This window comes from Phytophthora sojae (genome assembly GCF_000149755.1).
Source record: "Phytophthora sojae unplaced genomic scaffold PHYSOscaffold_3, whole genome shotgun sequence".
NCBI lineage: Eukaryota > Oomycota > Peronosporomycetes > Peronosporales > Peronosporaceae > Phytophthora > Phytophthora sojae.
Genome location: NW_009258117.1, coordinates 5,003,833 through 5,017,685, shown reverse-complemented (window position 1 = coordinate 5,017,685; position 13,853 = coordinate 5,003,833). Strand labels below are relative to the sequence as shown.

Below are 13,853 nucleotides of genomic sequence, written 5' to 3'. Positions count from 1 at the left end.
CAAATCCTAGCATAAACCCCACAATACCTCTACCTTTTGTGAACAATACATTCGATTTCACATCCCACACCCCGTTATACCTGATAAGCGACAATGGGCGGGGTTTCAAAGTGCGTGCGTGCCGCCACTCGACGATTACTCGGAACGAGAGCAGAGCGCATCGGGACTGTAGTCCGCCATGGCCACGAGCGTCTCGTCCTCCGCGGCGCGCGTCGCCGAGCGCATCCGCAGCTTCAAGAAGGGCATCGACGCGGACGAGACGCGGCGGCGGCGCGAGGACACCACCGTCCAGATCCGCAAGAGCCGCCGCGAGGAGCGGCTCAACCAGCGCCGACGCATGATCCCCGTGGTAAAATATTGCAGCACTGGTAGCATTCATATTATTATTATTTAGTAGAGAGCTAATTACTTATTCTCTCTCTGTCGGGGTGGCTGCAGGCGGAGCACCACGCGGTGGACAGCGCCATGAGCGTGGAGGCGATGCAGTCGAGCAGCAGTCCGGACGTGCCTATGCGCTCCCTTAACGGCGTCAGTGTACGCTTTCTTTTGCTGTCTCGGGGTGGCTAATGCAGGAAGTGTGAGCGCGGTAATAATTAGGCGGGTGTTGGGTGTTCGGTGGCATTCTGCAGGTGTCGGACTTGCCCAAGATCGCGGCGATGATCCAGTCGCTGGACCCCATGGAGCAGTCGAACGCCGTGTCCAAGCTCCGGCGGCTGCTATCGCTCGGTAGGTGATGCTTCATACCTGGGTGGGAAATCTATGAAAAGGGCTTTAACGGTTGATCTCGTGCTGGACAGAGAATAACCCGCCGATCCAGGAGGTGATCAACTTGGGCGTCGTACCGCTGCTAGTGGAGTTCTTGAAGCAGCATGACCGACCGGAGATGCAGTTTGAGGCTGCGTGGGCGCTGACGAACATCGCATCCGGCACGACAGAGCACACGGAGGCTGTTATCAGGTGCGGCGCGGTCGAGCTGCTGTGCGGACTGCTGCTGTCGCCGAACGAGGACGTGTGCGAGCAGGCTGTGTGGGCCTTGGGAAATATTTCGGGCGACTCGCCGCAATGCCGCGACTTGGTACTGAATGCCGGCGCGATGATGCCGCTGCTTGCGGTGCTGCGAAGATCGTCAGGAAAGATCACCATTCTCCGAAATGCTACGTGGACGCTGTCGAATTTTTGTCGGGGTAAACCCAGGCCGGAGTTTGCTCTGGTTAGCCCGGCGCTGAAGCTGCTGCCGCACCTCATTTATTCTCCCGACGAGGAGGTTATCACGGACGCGTGCTGGACGCTTTCGTATCTCTCGGATGGCACAACCGACAATGTTCAGGCCGTCATTGACGCTGGAGTGTGTAGTCGAGTGGTGGATCTAGTGGGCCACACACTCGCATCTATCCAGACGCCGGCGCTCCGGACAATAGGAAACGTCGTTACTGGCAACGAGCAGCAGACGCAGTTGATGCTGGATCTGGCTGTGCTGCCGCGACTTGTGCCTCTGCTCAAGCAGGAGAAGAAACTCATTCGCAAGGAGACGTGCTGGGCCATTTCCAACATTACTGCCGGCACTCCGAGCCAAATTCAGGAAGTTATCGACGCCAACGTGATCCCACCATTGCTGTACCAGCTGATGTCGACCGAGTTCGATGTCCGAAAAGAAGCGGCCTGGGCCATCTCGAATGCAACGTCCGGCGGCACCACAGAGCAGATCAAATATTTAGTTCAGCAAGGTACGAGTGACATCGTTGCGGTCTTACTGTTGTATTACTCGGGTCTAATACTAGTTCGTCGTGGTTATTCTCTGTAGGATGTATCCCTCCGTTAGTAAAGCTCCTGGACGTACAAGACCCCCGTGTTATCAACGTGTCGTTGGACGCTCTGGAGAACATCCTTCGGGCAGGCGAGGCAGATATGTCGCTTGCAGACACCGAGAATCGCATGGCGCGATACATTGAGGAGGCGGACGGCATTGAGCTGATCCAGAACCTGCAGTTTCACCAAGAAGAAGGTAAGCACGAGCAGGAAGACCGATCAAGATCAACACGTGCAAGGCAGCTAACAAATCTTGCCATTATTTGTCCAGACATCTACGAGAAATCTGTGCGTATTATTCGTGACTACTTCGATGGTGAAGACGAGGAAGACTTCGACATCGCACCGGACATGGACTACGGCTCGCACCAGTTCACATTCGGGGTGGGCAGTGACGCTGTCGGTACAGCTGCAGCCGCAGACCAGTTGCGATTTAACTTTTAGGCCGTAGTGTTAGTCCAACGAACAATGTTGCACCCTGGTGGTAGGCAGGCACAGTGGTTCGTGTCCTGCACAAGAACGAATGAAGCACATGATTTTGCCAACCCATAGATCTTTAGCAGCAACAGAAGCATACATCTTGCAACAACTAGAACAGCACAGAAAAAATAAATCCGACTTCGTATTCCGCTCCATTGTTTATAAGGAAGCAGGTGCTCCGCCTGACGAAGGATCAACTTCTGTCGCCGGCTCTAGAAGATGTCACCTGCTTTCTCTCCGTCCTTCCTTCTTCCTGTTCCTTCAAGCGGGTCCTTCCTATTCTGCGCCGTACGTGGGGACCACAAGGATGTGCCACTGGTGCAGCCAACAGCATGCCCTGCATCACAAATGATTTAAAAAAAATTGGTCAGCATTACGAAAAAAAAACTCAGAGAAAACAATATTATGAGTTCTTGCTCACCAGAACATCCAGAGGCAGATGCCGGTCATAAAGGCTAGCAGCGTGAACACTCTGAGGGCAGGACGCAAACGCACAGACGTTAGCGATTGGTGCCTAGAGCCACAAGACCAAAATTTGGGACGAAACGTACGACGAGTTCTCGCGACTCATTTTGCCCGTGACGCCCATGCCGATGCCCGCGAAGCAGGCCAGCAGTGTCAGCACCAGGTACGTGATGGAGCCATTGAGCAGCGGCGCGGGGATCTCCATCGTTGCGCGCGGGTCGAAGCGATGCACACTGCCACGGAGCTGAGCTGCTCGCTGTCTTGTCCAGCCTGCGCTTTGCTTCTAAAAATGGAGCTTGAGGGAGCGTATAGCGAAATGTGCTGGAATGATTGGGCCGTATTTCATGTATAGGCCACTATAATTAGGTGCAGTCATAGAAATACACCTCGAGACCCCATTCCGAATCTTTTTTTGGTGCACGACTTTTATGTGAAAAACACGATGTGGTGTGGTACACACAATGTTACGAGTGGTACACCGAATGTACACGGCTAAAATGCCAGGGTTGGTTTGCACGCTGTTTAGGCGGATCATTCACGTATCGCTAATAAGTCCTCTCGCCACTTTGCTTTGCGTTTAGTTGATCCCATAATGAGCTACATCCTTCGCCGCATTTCATTAACGTCATATCGGCTCATAACAAGTCTGCTAGGGCGGATACGGTCTACGGGTCTGCAGCACATGTAATGAACCTGAAGTGATATTTGAAGAAGCATTCCTCAGATGTACAGACGCGAGAGTAAAGTAGATGAAAGTGTGTTGGACCGGATAGCGCGAGAGACTTGCACTGACAGCCGTCCTTGTTGGCACCAACACGCACAGAAGCCTTATCCCTGTCGTAACCATGATCACGATGGTCATGGCCTGGGTTGACCAGTACATGTAGGGATTGATCGAAAAATGGCATCAACAGGCCCGTTGTAAGCTAGAGTGACGTCATATATACTCGAGAAGGAAGATAACATAGCAAACATGGCACGGAGCACTATGAAGTTTGACGGCATTCTTTGTTTAGAAACCCATCGCGCATTCACATGCATGTCTATTTGTTGTATAGCCAACGCAGCCAAGTGAAAACATAATTTTCAACTAGAAATCGAAAACGAGATGTTTGTTGTCCATCGCACGACTGTTGTCTGCTGGACTTTTGCTGCCGGATAGTTTCTACGTGACTGTAGAAACCAGTCGAACCTGGAAAATATCGAAACAAACTACGACTAAATGTCTATTTGCCTTTTTTGGTGTCGTTGTTGGCTCGCGGCAACTTGCCCTGCAAGACGTAGGCTGGTCCGCGAGACTCATCAATGTCGTTACCGGGCAAAATCTGGCTCACAGTGAGAATGCATGCGCTGACGGCCAACGCACGCATTCTCTTCCTGCTTGACTGCCCTGTATGTGAGCTGCTGCTTTGTTGCAGTACAAAAAAATGCTGGAGAAATATATTGTTAATAACAATATATTTCTCCAGCATTCTTTTTTCTACAAGCTCGCCATCCTTCAGGCTCATCAATAGCGCTGTGAGCAGAGCTCTGCAATTTTCATTATCACAAGTTGTTATTACTTGTGCCTGTGGAGAAACAAATACATATTTCAGGCAATCTTGTAAACCGTAAGTTAAATAGACGAATCTGACCCTCCTCCTCCGAGTGTTTGGCGAACTTGTAGGAAAAAAATGGTGGAGAAATAAATTGTTATTATTACACTTATGCCTGTGTAGAAACAACTTGCACCGGAATGATGGTATTTTGCCTAAGTTATGTTCTGGTACAAAAACCGCGTTTGAGGTACAAAAACAGCGATCAGGTCAGAATGACGGTATTTACTCTGTTTTTGCGCCGAAATAGGCTTGTTTTTGCGATTTACAACCATTCTGGCACCCCAGCCATATTGAAGCCAAGTGATCTGGCATGAATCTCGACCCAGCGAGGACTTCCAGGCTGTCACGGCACTCATGAATTTGCGTCGCGGTGGCAGCAAGCACGCTCGATTGCGAGGCTGCGCGCTCCCTTGAACTGACAGGCGGTCGCGGGAATATGAAAGCTTTGTGAGTGTCGATGAAACTGGGGCCACCTTCGGAGCATTCGCCACTGGAGTGCTGTTGCTGCGAAGCCGTGAAGCGGGTAGAGTACTTCGATGTGTGCAGCGATCATACGCTGTAGGACGGGGCTGGGGGAACGGCGCGATCCAGAACTCCTAGTAGTTGCGGCGCGAGAGGGTGTTGTTGGCCCAGCACTGTTGGGTCATCGCTGCTGCGCATTGTGGAGATCCAGGTTGCGTGCAAGTGGGCGTGGCTGAGCAATCGATCCACGTTGCGCTTGCCAGGGAACCATGGCTCCTGTTCGGCGCGTGCTAATTGGAACAGTTGCCGCCGAGTATCCACTGCCGCAGGGGACCCTGAAGTTGCGCGGCTGGCATGACATCACGCTCGCCTGGTCCACGCGCGTTGAAAACAGCAAGCGGCAACGTGTTGCAGAGAGTCCAGCGGCGGCATGATTGTGAGCGGCGTCGACTTCGCAGATGCCGATTGTGCTCTGCTCCTGCTCGGCAGCACGTGCCGAGCGAAAACGAAGCAGCGCTTCCTCAAAGCCCTGCAAAACCGAGTGCCGCCGGGGGCGGCGACTGGCATCGAAGGCGCGGTGCGGTGCGAGTGCTTTGGCTGGCTGGCTGGCTGTCCACGTCAGCCGAAAGTTGGAGTGCCCCTGCGAGTTCGTCTGCGATTTGCCCCGGGTTAAATCGAGCCCTCTTGCAGGCATCGCCGCGGATAAGGTGGTGCCGCCGGCCGCCACCGTTTCTGATCCCTGCTTCAGTTTTGAGCTCTGAAGTGACGATTGCCTGCCTGTGGCGCACCGCAACGGCTGTGGATGAAAGTCCGGCATTGCATGGTACCAAATAGCCGTTGATGCACCGCAGGGGCTTCGTGCCTATCATCGGCAGCCCAGCGACGACCCCGCTGTCCTCTTATCACTAGAAGCCTACAGTCTAAGGCAGCGGTACCTCCAAGCCCGGCGTCGCCGATAATTCCGGCACATTTTTGCCGCTCACAAACTCCAAGTCAACTTGCCTGTGGCAACGTGCGGTGATAGACAGTCGGCCGCCGCGGCTGTGCACACCGCGCGACGGTTGGGGGGCTGACGCCGCCGCTCCGGGTTCGCCCGAACCGCATCAGTGGACTCGAGCAAGATCCTCACTCTCGAATTCTCCGCGCCAAGCTCAAGCTCCAGCTCCCGCCCCCTCCCTCTTCGACTCTCCACATCCTTCTGTCCACCATGGCGTCGTCCGACTTCTTCCAGGAGCCCTTCACCGTCAACAGCAAGAACGTCGTGTACACGGACGCCGAGATCACGTCGCAATACACGTACACGACCACGCGCGTGGAGGGCACGGTGGCCACGCCCCTGGAGGAGAAGTACACGTTCAAGACGCAGCGCAAGGTGCCCAAGACGGGCGTCATGATCGTGGGCCTGGGCGGCAACAACGGCTCGACGCTGCTGGCCAGCATCCTCGCCAACAAGCACCACATCACGTGGACCACCAAGGAGGGCGTGCAGGAGCCCAACTACTACGGCTCCGTCACGCAGGCCTCCACCGTGCGCCTCGGCACGAACGCCAACGGCGAGGGCGTGTACATCCCGTTCCACAACCTGCTGCCCATGGTCTCGCCCAACGACCTGGTCATCGGCGGCTGGGACATCTCGTCGCTCAACATGGCCGAGGCCATGAAGCGCGCGCAGGTGCTGGACCACGACCTGCAGCGCCAGCTCGTGCCCTACCTGGAGAAGATCAAGCCGCTGCCCTCCATCTACTACCCGGACTTCATCGCCGCCAACCAGGCCGACCGCGCCGACAACCTGCTCAAGGGCTCCAAGCAGGAGAACCTGGACGCCGTGCGCAAGCAGATCCGCGACTTCAAGCAGAGCAACGGCCTGGACAAGGTCATCGTGCTTTGGTCCGCCAACACGGAGCGCTTCTCGGACATCGTCGAGGGCGTGAACGACACGTCGGCCAACCTGCTCGAGTCCATCAAGGCCGGTGAGGCCGAGATCTCGCCCTCCACCATCTTCGCCGTGGCCTCGATCCTCGAGGGCTGCTCGTACATCAACGGCAGTCCGCAGAACACGTTCGTGCCCGGTGTGCTGGACCTGGCCGAGGAGAAGAAGATCTTCGTGGGCGGCGACGACTTCAAATCGGGCCAGACCAAGATGAAGTCGGTGCTCGTGGACTTCCTCGTGTCGGCCGGCATCAAGCCCACGTCCATCGTGAGCTACAACCACCTGGGCAACAACGACGGCAAGAACCTGTCGGCGCCGCAGCAGTTCCGCTCCAAGGAGATCTCCAAGTCGAACGTCGTCGACGACATGGTGGCCTCCAACCGCCTGCTCTACAAGGAGAACGAGCACCCAGACCACGTCGTGGTCATCAAGTACGTGCCGTTCGTGGGCGACAGCAAGCGCGCGCTGGACGAGTACACGTCCAAGATCTTCATGAACGGCAACAACACCATCTCGATGCACAACACGTGCGAGGACTCGCTGCTGGCGTCGCCGCTCATCCTGGACCTGGTGCTCGTGTGCGAGCTGGCCGAGCGCATCACGCTCAAGAAGGAGGGCGCGTCCGAGTTCGAGCACCTGCACTCGGTGCTGTCCATCCTGAGCTACATGCTCAAGGCGCCGCTCGTGCCGCGCGGCACGCCCGTCGTCAACGCGCTCTTCGCGCAGCGCGAGTGCATGATCAACATCTTCCGCGCCTGCGTCGGCCTTGCGCCCGAGAGCCACATGCTGCTCGAGAACAAGCTGGCCAGCGAGATCAACGCGCGCCAGTAAAGCGGTCGATCCCCCTAAGTACTACAGCACGCAGCTAGCTAGCTACCTGTATATGACGTAGCATGCGAGCTCACTATTCTTTTATTTTCCCGTAATACATCTCATGGTGTTGCGGCGCACTTCAATCGAACACCGGAATCTGTCGCGTGGTCCACGTAAGACTACGGATCGCATCCTGTGTATGCCACACGAGCCAAATCGTTTTAAAGATCGGGGCGACACGTGGCCGGCACTGCTATTGGCTAAAAATATACCCGCGTCGAGACGACGCCTGCATCGCGGACCATTTCCAGATCCGCATCAAGCCCCAGTAAGTCGATCCATCCAGGAGAACGAACCATGGCTGCCCCCGCGAAGATGCGTCTGCGCTCCGAGAAGCACCTGGCCAACATCACCAAGCGCGGTCACGTCTCGCAGCCCCAGAAGGTGCGCCACCTCTATCCAGCGCTTTGAGAGGTTCTATCTCGTTGCGGAGGCTGACCCTTTGTGCTTGCTGTTTTGCAGGAGGACAAGGGCTACAGCGTGGGCCCCGTGCTTATGGGCTTCTTCCTGTTCGTGCTGGTGGGCTCCTCAGTGATCCAGATCCTGCGCACGGCGCAGCTCGGCCTCTAAGCGCCTCTGCCTGCCCGACTGCCTTCCTGCCTGTACATCCATTCCCGTTTGTATGGAGCGACGACAGAGCGAATATCTTGCCTGCGCAACAATTCATCAACCCCGTCTCCAGCGATCCAAGCGCTGGTGTCTCCAGGCGGAACGAGCGGCAGGTTGCTGCGCTATCGTTGCTAATTTAATAGTATGAGCTACGTTTACCCTCAACCAATGCTGTCGTTTCGGTGGTGACGTGTTTTGAACTAGTATATGCTTGCCGTTCTTCCGACGACTTCACTCACAACAAGTCTGTAAGATGGAGCGCATGTGCTGATGTGTAGCTGGTACTTTTATTGATTCAATAGGCTCTGGGAGCCAGAGACTGTCGACGCCGTGATGATGGCTGCGGCTCGTCCTGGCCCCACCGCGCCTTACTTGTCTACAACTCCGAGTGCAGCGACTCGGTGGCCTTGATCTTGGCGATGAAGTCGGACTTCTCGACGCAGCCGACGCACTCCACGCCGCGCTCGCCAAGGATCTTCCGCAGCTGCTTCACGCGCATCTTGGAGTAGTCTGTGTTGGCGTCCGTCTTGACGGCTGCAGCACCGAACAGCGAAACAGAACAACAACAGCAACAGTGACCCGTTAGCAGTGGACTCATGCACCGATCACAATGCAAGACGACGTACGGTATCGCATGGAGCAGAAGTCCGGGTTCTTCTTCTCGAGGGACTTGCAGATCTTCATCGAGTCCTTCTTGAACGACACCTGGCGAGCCACGTCCTTCTTCAGAGGCTCCAGGTTGTAGCACTGCATGCATCACACAGACCACCACCCGTTGTCAGCCACCCACTCACACACAGCTACACGTTTGACCATGCACCAGCAGCGTGTCAATCGTACCAGCTTGTTGTCCTTGGTGCTGAGCTTCTTGCCGCAGTGCTTGGTCACGGCCTTCTCGGCCACCGCCTGCGTCTTGGCCTTGGGCGACTCCTCCAGCATCTGCGCGTACGTCACCTTGAGGTCGTCGATCACCTTGACGCACACTACAGTACAGTACCACCAACAAGTACGTGTCCAGTGTCAGTAGTCGCACCTCAAAGCGATTCAGAGACCCCTAATTGCAGCGGTTGCGCACCTTCGCACTCCTTCTCGTCGGCGGCCTGCACGGCCGGGGCGGTGCCCAGCACGAGCGCCACGAGGGCCAGCAGCACGACACGCTTGGTGCTCAACATGTTCGACGCGGGATTAGCGAGACGAAGGATATCCAGAAATGGCCGACCTTCGGCTGGAAGCGACGCGTGTACCAGAAGCTGCATCGCTTTAGACGGGGATTGTTGCAAATCGATTCGTTCAACTGCATCGGAATAGGGAGGTATTGTTCTAAGAGGTGGAAATGACGAAAGCCGTATAAAAATGAGTTTTAAATGCAGAAGGAGCTACCACTTTCGCATACGTGTACTAACAAATAACTAGTATAGCAGCATCCTCACGGCGAATTTTCGCCCCGGTTGCTAGAGGGGCATTGCTTCGGAAAATGTTGTATCTTAGCTTCTCAGCACCGCCCCCAAGTATCCTATACACACTCATACTTTTACCAAATTGGTTTCAAAAATATATGCACGAAGTGCCGGGTTTGCATCAGATTTTATTAAAATGACCGGGCTTGGAGTTTAATATGGAAAACGGTATAGGCAGCACGGGGACCGATGTCACGAGCAAGCGCAGCGAGCACTGGTAGACAGCGCGCGTGTTCCCGACGTTGCACACATGCTGATCAACTAGAACTTGCATGTCCGAGTCATCCGTCGCCGCCATAAATGAAGACAGGAAAGAGGCTTGACGTAACAACAAGGGATCTCGTGCCGCATCTGGTAGTGCCGTCGTAGCTTTCGACCTCTTTCAACCGTAAATCAATGTATAGTCTTTTGCTTAGTCCTGGTTTCCATGCTACAGTAGTAAATAAACACTTTCCGAATCATTATAAGTGGCTTTGGCGTTGCCACCGTTGGCCGCTGAATCGATTGCAACAAATGTCCGGGTGGACATCGTTAAATATCCCCCACAGTACCAGGCTAAATCGTGCTCGAGCATTCAGCAAGCCAATATATCAGTAAAATTGTAACTCATGGCGAAAACTTCAGTCACATTACATTCAACAAGCAGATTTGCTCTTACATTACATTAATTTAAAGCTCATTGAAACAGCGAGACCAGCAGTGTGCCCCCCAACACGTAAGTGCTTTTCACAATAACACGAACTCACTGTAAGTGATTTAAAAGAGCTTCAAGATGAACGACTACACGTCTCACTCCACATACATGTTCGCCAGATTCACTATACAGTAACAAACATTTAACAAACGCTAGCGTTAGCTATATATTTGGCGTTTGTGTGAACATGCAAGACCAAAAGTTGGTGTCAGAATTGCACATTGGTACTTTAACTTGCTCAGGAAATAGCATGTGATTTTGGAGAGCAACGACGTCTTACTTCCTGCGCAAATGACAATACTTCGTCTATTTATCAAGGTTGTCAGAATAATATACCAAATGTCAGGGCAAAAAGAGAATTCTCCACGTTTTCTTCACAGCTACAGAGCATACATCCTGGCTATTGTCTCCACTATATGGCACGTCTGGCCTAGTCACCGCTTTCTGTATCATGCCAATCTTCGAACTCGGTTGCCCCCGCTGCTGCAGAACTGTGTGTAGCAAGCGATTTATAGATTTCTTCAGTCAACGATTGCAGCAACTAATATGCTAATTATAGTGCTGCCTTCTTGCTTCCGCATGAGTGGTTCGTAATAGTTAGCGGTAGCATAGTATAGCCTTTGGATTTAGACTTCACAGCTCCATACCAGTTTTGCCAAGGATCTATCAGTGTGCAAATGACACCGTAAAAAACATATGAGCAGGCACCTCTCATATGTTTTTTACGGTGTCATTTGCCTCCGTTACCACATTTAACCGGAGTTCAGCCACCCCTTGAAAAGGGTTCCACGGTCCATGTGCATAAATCGTCGGTCATCAACTCTTACCTTAAACTTCAACGATTAACGCAATCGTTTGTTTGCTGATACAAACGGGCGATCTCCGGTTCAATAAAAAGTTGACCTCAGTTTAATAACTTGTTATACCTTCGAAAAAGGTAACATTTGAAGGGTCGCTTTTGGGCGCCGTTCAACACGAGTTCGTGCGTTCTTAAAAAGAGGTAAAATTCGATCGAAATCGCCCCCGGGTAGGCTATGATAGTTCATTTGCCCTACCCCATTCTCAATTGTAATACAGGGGTTCATAAATTGGAGTGAAAAGTACCTGTAAAAAAGGTAAAAAGGTCTTTATGCACATTTCATTATAAGGGGGGGCTATGCCCCAATAAGCCCACCAATGCCCAGTACTCGTGTACGACGCTGCGGAACGTAGGATTCGCTTCAGGCCACTCGCATGCATTTCCCCTGCGATAGCGCAAAAGCCCTTCACTGCCTTCACGCATCCTTTCCAGGTAGAAAGATATGCCTTCTCGAATAGTCAAACTGCTTGCGCCGATCCCATTGCCTTACTTGTGAGCTAGGGGGCAAAAGACGATATATTACTCAGGTTACGATTTTCTCTCTGAGGGTACTAACGGTTGTACCCCTAGGTTACGGTCTCGTCGCCCACTACTTGTCTCTGCTGAAGAGCAGCATCATTGCTACAGCGTGACTATCACGCTCTCCGGATGCTTCTCGGAGGCAGGTACATTACACTGCACTGGCATGACGCGCAAAGCGTCTCTGTGCTTCTCAAATGCAACTCGCGGTAGCGGCTTCGTGAACACGTCTGCCACATTGTCTGCGCTAGCAACCTTCTGCACTTCAATCTCGTGACTGTCTTGCTTCTCACGGATGAAGATGTCTGATATCTATGTGCTTGGTTCTTGAGTGAAACTCAGGATTCTTGGCTAACTTCAACGCACTCGCGTTGTCTACAAAAGACATCAGTAGTCTCAGGCTGCTTCTTCAGCAATTCCTTGCTCATCTGTCTAAGATGAATGATCTCTTGCACTAGCATACTCAGCGCTATATACTCTGCCTCAGTGGTGTTCAACGCCACAGTCTTTTCGGCTTGGCTGCACCACGACACTACACTCTCTCCAAGCATCGTCACGTGTCCAGCGATCGAGTGTCGATCGATTTTAGTTGTTGAGTCTATGACTATAATTAGTGCGGCCAGACTAAAAGAGCGTGAAGCACCTAATGTTTTTGGCCAATCATATCGATTGTGGTCCCTCGTGATAAATTCTCCCTTCGTTGTGTTATTCCGGGGAATCTACCGCCACCGATCGGGACCATATCCGACCGGATTTGACGACTTCTCACCTTTTTTGGACCCGGTATTCCGTTTGAGTAGAGCAAGCACGCAAACGCGCTCACCCAGCACGAAGTCGAAGAGGTTGGAAGGCCTCGCGGACGGTCACCTCGAGGCCATGCTACAGCTGTCTATCCTACGGATACGACTGCCGAGAGCCCGGCGTTCTATCGCGGCGACGTCACTGTGGAGCGCTGCGTCCGGCATGAGTGGGTCTCTGTCTCTGGCTAGCGGTGCGTCATCGTCCTCGTCGAGCGGGTCTGTGCGTCTATCGACGGGTGCGGCGGCCGAGTAGGCAACATCAAGCTGTCCGCGGGCAGTGGCGATACGGCTAAGGGCGGCGGCGTGCGCTGGTTTGAATACGACGAGCACCGCTGCGGGCGGCGTGGGCGGCGATGTGGGCGTGTCCAGCAATAGCTTCACGAGCGGCAATGTGCTGATGCACAATCCGGATGGCGGCGTGGGCGCAAACAGCACGGCCGCTTCGTCGGGCCTGATCAAACTGACGACGGGCTGGGCTCGGCGGGCGACTTGCGGCAACGGCGGATCCGTCTTGCTCAGCGTGGGCACGGGCAGCAGCGGTGCTGGCGAGGCTATCTCGCTGCGGTTTGGCGACACACATGCTGGAACAGGAGCGGCTCTTGCAGCGCAGGTGACGTGTCTGACTGCGGGGGCGAAGGTGGTCCGCCGTCTTCGGTTTGAGTGCTGACGAGCAGCAACAAGTAAACGTTGCGATGGTCGCTGCCTAGAGACAAGTGACCAACCTGATCAGGAAGAACCTCGTCATCAGATGCCGCAAGCCCGTGTCCTCCGTGTTTGAGCTGCTGCTGCCGCCCGTGCTGACGCCCTTGCTCGTGTTCATCGCCAACCTGGACTCGATCTTCGACACCGGGGGCAACTACAGCAGCTCGTCCGAGGCGGCAACGGGCACCATTATGTACACGGGACTGGACTCGCCGGCGTACACGGACTACGGAGCGCTGAGTACCTACCAACATGCCGACGTTCTACAGCAGCGGCCAGAGCGTGAGGCGCTTCCTGCTGATCAGCTACATCAAGTTCGTGTCCACGACCACGACGGCCACGATGATCGAGAAGAACCGGAGACCTAACAGCTCGTCCACGTAGGGCTTGACGCTACCCTAGCGCTCGATGGCGAGCAACACAACGGGCATGACATTTAGCGTTCAGCGTTCTGCAAGGGCTGCGCTGCGTTCGAGATTGCTAAGGACACCAAGCTGTGGATGAAAGGCCAGCTCATGAATGCGAGATTGGTTCAGCTCGCAAGAAGGAGAACAGAATGTATGTTTGATGGATTGAACATGTGCGATGTAATGATCTTA

General features: G+C 54.0%; 6 protein-coding genes across 6 annotated transcripts; 3 read left to right on the top strand and 3 right to left on the bottom strand.

The window, feature by feature from the left end:
• Window positions 1-178: 178 nt before the first annotated feature.
• Window positions 179-2,333, top strand: PHYSODRAFT_350634 (hypothetical protein; the record flags this gene model as incomplete). Its single annotated transcript, XM_009525285.1, has 7 exons — window positions 179-349; window positions 478-534; window positions 630-726; window positions 798-1,724; window positions 1,802-2,002; window positions 2,078-2,190; window positions 2,295-2,333. The coding sequence occupies 7 exons, from the start codon at window positions 179-181 to the stop codon at window positions 2,331-2,333; spliced, it is 1,605 nt and encodes a 534-aa protein (XP_009523580.1).
• A 75-nt stretch (window positions 2,334-2,408) lies between these two features.
• Window positions 2,409-2,956, bottom strand: PHYSODRAFT_557148 (hypothetical protein; the record flags this gene model as incomplete). The annotated part of the gene is made up of 3 exons (XM_009525284.1): window positions 2,409-2,623; window positions 2,708-2,758; window positions 2,838-2,956. 3 exons carry the CDS (start codon window positions 2,954-2,956, stop codon window positions 2,563-2,565), a joined length of 231 nt encoding a protein of 76 aa, XP_009523579.1. The 3' UTR covers window positions 2,409-2,562.
• A 2,124-nt stretch (window positions 2,957-5,080) lies between these two features.
• PHYSODRAFT_350632 (hypothetical protein) lies at window positions 5,081-7,700 on the top strand (the record flags this gene model as incomplete). Its single annotated transcript, XM_009525283.1, has 2 exons — window positions 5,081-5,098; window positions 6,046-7,700. 2 exons carry the CDS (start codon window positions 5,081-5,083, stop codon window positions 7,570-7,572), a joined length of 1,545 nt encoding a protein of 514 aa, XP_009523578.1. The 3' UTR covers window positions 7,573-7,700.
• Window positions 7,701-7,894: 194 nt separating this feature from the next.
• PHYSODRAFT_285527 (hypothetical protein) lies at window positions 7,895-8,390 on the top strand. The gene is made up of 2 exons (XM_009525282.1): window positions 7,895-7,998; window positions 8,077-8,390. The coding sequence occupies exons 1-2, from the start codon at window positions 7,912-7,914 to the stop codon at window positions 8,182-8,184; spliced, it is 195 nt and encodes a 64-aa protein (XP_009523577.1). The 5' UTR covers window positions 7,895-7,911; the 3' UTR covers window positions 8,185-8,390.
• A 209-nt stretch (window positions 8,391-8,599) lies between these two features.
• PHYSODRAFT_496425 (hypothetical protein) lies at window positions 8,600-9,395 on the bottom strand (the record flags this gene model as incomplete). The annotated part of the gene is made up of 4 exons (XM_009525281.1): window positions 8,600-8,757; window positions 8,850-8,970; window positions 9,064-9,206; window positions 9,299-9,395. 4 exons carry the CDS (start codon window positions 9,393-9,395, stop codon window positions 8,600-8,602), a joined length of 519 nt encoding a protein of 172 aa, XP_009523576.1.
• A 3,484-nt stretch (window positions 9,396-12,879) lies between these two features.
• On the bottom strand, window positions 12,880-13,149 carry PHYSODRAFT_443232 (hypothetical protein; the record flags this gene model as incomplete). Its single annotated transcript, XM_009525280.1, has 1 exon — window positions 12,880-13,149. A coding segment is annotated over one exon (270 nt), but the record flags the coding sequence as incomplete, so codon positions are not given.
• Window positions 13,150-13,853: the final 704 nt, after the last annotated feature.